The sequence below is a fragment of the Hevea brasiliensis genome, chromosome 15, assembly GCF_030052815.1.
Source record: "Hevea brasiliensis isolate MT/VB/25A 57/8 chromosome 15, ASM3005281v1, whole genome shotgun sequence".
Taxonomy (NCBI): Eukaryota; Viridiplantae; Streptophyta; class Magnoliopsida; order Malpighiales; family Euphorbiaceae; genus Hevea; species Hevea brasiliensis.
The window spans coordinates 63,732,546-63,738,900 of NC_079507.1; the positions used below are offsets into that span (position 1 = coordinate 63,732,546).

Here is a 6,355-nt window from a genome sequence, read left to right on the forward strand (position 1 = left end):
GTTTTTATTTTTCAAATTATTTATAAAAAAAAATGCATTTATAATAACTAGTTTAATTTGAACTTATCTACCAATTAAAACCTTCAGTATTTATTATCTATTTTATATAAAAATTATTTTTTAATATTAATTACAACAGATGATCTCTTATAAATTTAGCCATTTTTATGATGGGTTGGTTGGGTGAGCATCTTGGAGGACTCTTTCGTTCATATCTGGTAGGTGTAGAATTAGGTTTGAAATGATTCAAGCCTATTTCAGCATGGCACTACAGTCTGAAGCGTATCATAGACACACATGAAATTGAGGACAGGTCCATCAGATATTTTTGATACACAAAATTCTCTCAGAGAGATAAATATAGAGCATGCGTATCTCTGATTATAAGAGTACGATATATATTCAAAAGTTATTTTTTTAATATTTAAAAAATAAAATTTATAATATTAATTTTTTTTGTAATCTTAAATAAGTTTTTACGCTTTTGTTTTTCTTTGCAGTCTTATCTCACCTACCTCATTTTGACCGATTGCTAACAACTACGTCCAGTCAAAGTCTGATTTAAATTTAAAATCGAAATTAATAATTTATATATTAAAGCAATTTTAATCTGAGAAATAATTCAATATCATAGTGCTTTTTTTTAAAAATTATTTATTAGTTTAATATTTAATAATACAAAAATTATTTATATTTTAACTAGAATTTTATTAGTTTACAAATATTTAACTAAATATATTTAATAAATTTTCATTTAAAAAAATGTAAAGATTATAAAATATTTATGTAAACACAAAAATAGTATGATCTCAACTAATTAATATAATACACTACGAATATTAAAAATAATATTTTTTTATGTATAAATTTTTAATTTTTTTTTATATTTAGAAAATGTAAGACTCATAATTTTATATAGAAGCTATTTTTTTACAAAATAAATAATTTTTATAAAATAAAAAATAAATTTTATATAATTAGGTGAGGTGATGTATTTGCAATAAATACACATAGTTATATCACTTGAGTTGTGTTCCACTTTTCACGTTGCATAATCGGTTGAAGCATGCATTAATCAACGAAACCAACTCACCTTAAAGATGTGTGGTTGCGGTTAACGAAAATGCTACACGTATATCAATAACCTTTCACATCAGCTAAGAGCCCAAGAATTTGCCATCTTGATTTTTCTAGGCCTATTTATTTTTGAAATGTTATTTTATCTAATAAATTTGTAATATTTTAATTATTTAATTGATGTAATATTATTCTGATACCAAGATAAGCCGGGAGCCCTTACCACACATATAATGAACTCATGCTATGCCTCTTCCCTCTCCATAGGTACTCTCTGGCTGTGCCCTTTTGTTCATTACACATGTGATAACGGGACCGTCGCACCTAAATGTCAAAACAAAGATATTTCTGATACACAGGATCCTCTTAAAGAGGCAAGTGTAGAGCATACGTATCTCTGATTATAAGAGTATGATACACATTCAAAGGTTTTCGGAGAGAAGGAGAAGAGTTTAGAAAGCCATAGAAGAGAACTTCAGAGGATCTTATTAAAAGGGAACTAAGTCTGATTACAACTGAAGAGAGCCACTCCTTATATAGGCGAGGAGGCTCTTGACATTACAGGCAACCGGCTAGAAACTGGCTACCGACACTCTCAAAGCAACATAAATAAAGACAAACACACATTATTACATTATTGACAAACTTTTGCTTTTATCATGGAGTGGTGGGCCAGTTGAGGGTGTCAAAGTCAGAGTCATCAGAGTCGATTCCCAAAAAGTACTTTGGCCACTGTTTGTTAACAGGAGATGGTGGGTCCGCACTCTGAAAGGCATCTCGTTACTCTGTTTCCATTGGATCCTGGGAATCTTGCCACATGGGATGGGTCCCGTCAAAAGGCTCATCATTGAGGAGCGGATGGGGCCGAGTGATGTACAACTCACATGGGGAGGCACTAGACAAAAATAACTATTGATTTCACAAAGGTACTCAGCTAGTTGTCTTCTCAAGGGTCCCATGGCATCTTTGTCAATAATTGATCCTTCGTAGGTCCTCCATTCGTATTCAGATTGCAGGTCGGAGGAGTCCATCGGGCCTTCTAGAAAGGCACTGTGAAAAATGAACAAGGTCCCGATGTTGGTGAGTAGCGATGGGCACATCTTCTATTCCATGGGTGTCTATGATGCGCTTGGTGTAGCGCCATCTGAAATGGGCTTGAACCATTCTAGAAATGCAGAGAGTCCTGTTAGTATTGTTCATAACATACGTCTGAGGCCATGAGGGGGAATTCCAGTCCTGTGGAATAGAGTGTAACCATGCACCAGAGGAGCCATAGTTCTTCTAGGATGAGTTCTCTGCCAGGTTGGATACTGAAACAGGTGAGGAAAGGGTTATCAGGGATAAAAACAGTAGAGGAGGGGAGTAATCCCCTTAGGGTGTTTCTTGCACTCAGGTAGTGGAACAGATGATCCCTTGCGAACTTAGCCATTTTTGAGATAGGCTGGTTTGGTGAACATCCAGGGGGAAAACTGTCTGGAGTAGGAACCAGGAAATTGTGCATTGGAGCTGGAGTTTGTGGAGAGGATGAGGATGATGCCATGAGGATCAAGGGGAGTGAAGAGGAAGCTTGGATTAGGTGAAGGATTCTTGGCCTGGATAGGAGGTCAGGAACCAAGTTGTGCTTCCCTTTGATATGCTGGACTGTGAATTTATACTTGGCGAACCAGTCCTTAAGCCTCAGTAATTGTGGTTCAGGAAGAGACTTGTTTTTGAAGTCTAGAACCTTTGGGAAGGATGAGCTGTCCATGACCACAGTGAAGTGGTGGCCAATCAGATGAAATTCGAATCTCTTGATCCCATTTTTGACAGCCAATATCTCTTTATAGACTGAATGATAATGTTTTTGAGGTTCTGGGAACTCTCCACTAGCATGTCCGCAGATATGCTTTTCTCCTTGAATTTCTTCGATGAGGACTGCACCCCAGTGGGTGTCACTAGCATCAGTCTGAAGGATGCGGCATCCAATGCTGGGAATCTTTAGTGGTGGCGGGTTTAAGGCCACTTCTTTTAATTTTTTGACTGCACATGTCTGTTCTTCCCTCCATGGTGGGGGATCCTTTTTAAGCATCTTTGACAGCTGGCAAGTGTGGGCGGCCACATGCGGGATAAACTTCCTGATGTAATTGATAATACCAAGGAACTGTTGTATTTGTTTTACTGTCAAGTCCTTATCAGGAAACTTCAGTAATTCTTCTGCAATGTGAGGTCCCGGTTGGTATTTTCCATCCTTGAATTTCATTCCAAGGAAGTCGATGTCAGTTTGGGCCAGTGAGCTCTTCTTTTCTGATAGCATAATTCCATAGGAATCCACCAGTTGTTGGAATGTGGAGAGGAGTGTCCTATGGGCCGTAACATCTTTGGAGAAGAGAAGGATATCGTCTATGTAGATAAGAACCTTTGTGTAGTATGGGCTCAAATATCCTTGTCATGGCCTTTTGGAAAAGCGATGGGGCCGTCTTAAGGCCGAATGGAAGGATCCCATTGATATTGGGCCGTAGGAATGCGATGCGATCTTGGGCCTATCGAGAGGTTAATACCCAATTGCCAAAACCAGCTTTGAGATCAAACTTTGAGAAGATATGGGCTTCGTGCGATTGAGTGAACAAGGCCTCGAGCTTTGTAACGAATTTGTCATCTTGAAGGAAGTGGTTGAGGGCTTGTAGTCAATGACAAGCCGCTTCTTTCCTCTTAATCGCTCGAGATCTTTTTCAACATAAAAGGCTGGCAGGCCTTTGAGAAGAAGTGGGTTCTATGAGACCTTCTTTGGAGGAGTCTGTTTGCACTCTTCTTGGGCTAGAGCCAAGTCTGAGGGTTCATCCGGGTGTGATGCCTTTGTCGGATTGATATCTTCATTAAGCTTGAGCGGAAGATTGACAAAGAAATCCGGATTACGCCACGAGGGGTGGTGATGATGAAAATGTGCATGGGAATCAAGACAGACCGCAAGAGCGACTCCTTGTGTTCTTGGAACTCGGTGAGGCATCGGCCAGAAGAATATAACCTTGGGGCCAGTAAATGGTGAAAGCTCCTTTTATATTTCAATCCTGTGGGAGGATCTTCAAATGCTTACTTTGTTGGTACAAGTCAAAGCCTATCAATAGATCCTTGTCGGGAAGATCAGACCGATGACCCTAGTCCAAAGGATACAAGTGGGGAAGAAGCTGGATTCCAATTGGGTGCTTAGTGATAAGGCTAGTTTTGAAAACGTTTCCATCTGCAGCCTTAAAGTATTCTTCATGAGGGACCCAGTATTCTGAGGGTAAGATGGCTGGGTTCATCATGCTTTTGTGAGCCCCGGTATCCAGGAAGCCAATGACACTAATGGGCCGTTCATACTTACTTGGAAGAATATGGATCGGGACTAAAGGAATTGGAATAGTGTCTGGGCCATAGGTGGATTGGGAGGATTGGATATGTTGGGCGGGTAAGGCGGGTAATGGGCTTGATTATCAATGGATTCTTCAAGTGAATGAGTAATCTTCTTACGATCCAGTGTCTACTCCAAGGGCAAAGCGTATCCTCATCGGGCTCATCCTGTTGAGAAACGAGGATTCAACATCATCATGTTCCAGGGAGATGTGAGAAGCCTGCTGTATGTGTTGTAATAGCTTAACTGCCTTATTAGGGTTTCTTGGGCAGTTCTTGGCATAATGACCTTGATTGCCACAGATATAACACCTTTCAGACTTCTTTGTACCCGTTCTTTTCTTTCGAAAGTATCTGACTGACCTTCTTCCTTTCTTTTGCTTGAAAGGGGGTTTGAATCCAGAAGGATGCTTCTTGTAATGTGCTTTCTTCTTTGTCTTGCATTCACAATTCTTCTCCTTGCATTTAATGGCAAGGTGAGACTTCTGGCATACATTCTTCAAAGCTTTACTGTTGTCAATGATATCTTTGAACAGCTTCTGTTGTTCGCACATTTTATCCAGACAAGCCAGAGTCATTTGATGGATTTCTCCTATGGTGATAGCATTCATCGCTCTTCTGGTAGCAGCAATACTTCTATGGAGTTCTGGTTGCAATGCTTCTGGCAGGGAGGCAATATAGGTATCTGGGAGGTTGACATCATTGTAACCATTTAGCAGATAATAACGTTGAGTCATGCGCTGATAGTGTTTCTCAATGTTTGATATTTTCAAAGATCAGCAGCGAATATCAAAGAACTCTTGTCTTAACTGCTTGCTGTATAAGGATGCATCTCGAAACTTCAGAAAGAGAGGCGTTGATTGCTTGTAAAGGAGTCAGTGGCAAAATTGAGCTTTTGATATTCTCCAATGGAGGAAAACCAGTCTTGTAGTGTGCCAACTGCTCGAGAGATGAATTCTCCGAGTATAGCATGGGAGTCGCACCTTCCGAGCATTTAGACATCAAGCCAAGCTTTAAATTCTGCAAGACGGTCTCTCCATCTTGATGGGGAACATCATCCAAGGTGAACCATGGGCTGGCCCGGGCTCGGCACTGTGGAGCGCCTGGTAGCTCAAAGTCTAGAATTGGTTCATCATCAGGAATTTCAACATGGGGGTCTTGAGGAGGCCCTGTAGGGCCTGTAGTGCCACTGGTAGAATCTGTGGTTGGTGAAGGACCTGTTTGGGAGGCTGTTGGCTGAGGATCAGCCATGAGCAGTGTTGTGATATCCATTCGTCCGTCCTCGCTGTCATCGACGAGTCTTGAGAAGAATCTTCTTCAGTTCGCTCGGAGGGTATGGACACCATATCTTTGTGGAGGAGGATCAGATACATTTTGTCCTTCCCTTTATCAATCTTCCTTTTTGAAGGATGGGATTCTTCGAGGAAGATGGACTCTTTGCTCATACCGCGGTGTTGGAGTAGGTTTGAACAAAGGAGCTGGGTGATAAGTTGGAGGTGGTTCATATGACTAGTGAAAAGGTCCAAAAGGGGAATAAGCAGGTTCAGGTGTAGGAAGGAAAGGGTTAGGAGTTGTTTGGGCAGTGAAAGAAATTTGAATGGGTGAAAGACTGGAGCTTACGTGGGCTTGTGCAAGTCTGCTTCAACTTAGGCTAATTGTTTCTTGACCTTCTTATTTCTGTTCCTTTTGATTGAATTCTACACCAAATCTCCGTTCTTTGGATCAAAGCCTTGAGATCTCTATCAAGCCGGGTAATCGCTTTGGAGATCCTTATACATGTTCAGGCAAAGCGATGAAGGAGTCAATCTTTTGATCAACATCTTTGAGTCTGGTGAGGACACTGGTCAATCTTGGAATCAATACGTTTGTAGCGTCTTGTTACAGACAGCGACATTCTTGGTTTGCCAGTTTA

General features: G+C 40.4%; 1 protein-coding gene across 1 annotated transcript; it reads right to left on the minus strand.

The window, feature by feature from the left end:
* Nucleotides 1-4,559: 4,559 nt before the first annotated feature.
* Nucleotides 4,560-5,180, minus strand: LOC131174085 (uncharacterized). The gene has a single exon (XM_058137143.1). The coding sequence runs from the start codon at nucleotides 5,178-5,180 to the stop codon at nucleotides 4,560-4,562; it is 621 nt and encodes a 206-aa protein (XP_057993126.1).
* Between the last annotated feature and the right edge of the window lie 1,175 nt (nucleotides 5,181-6,355).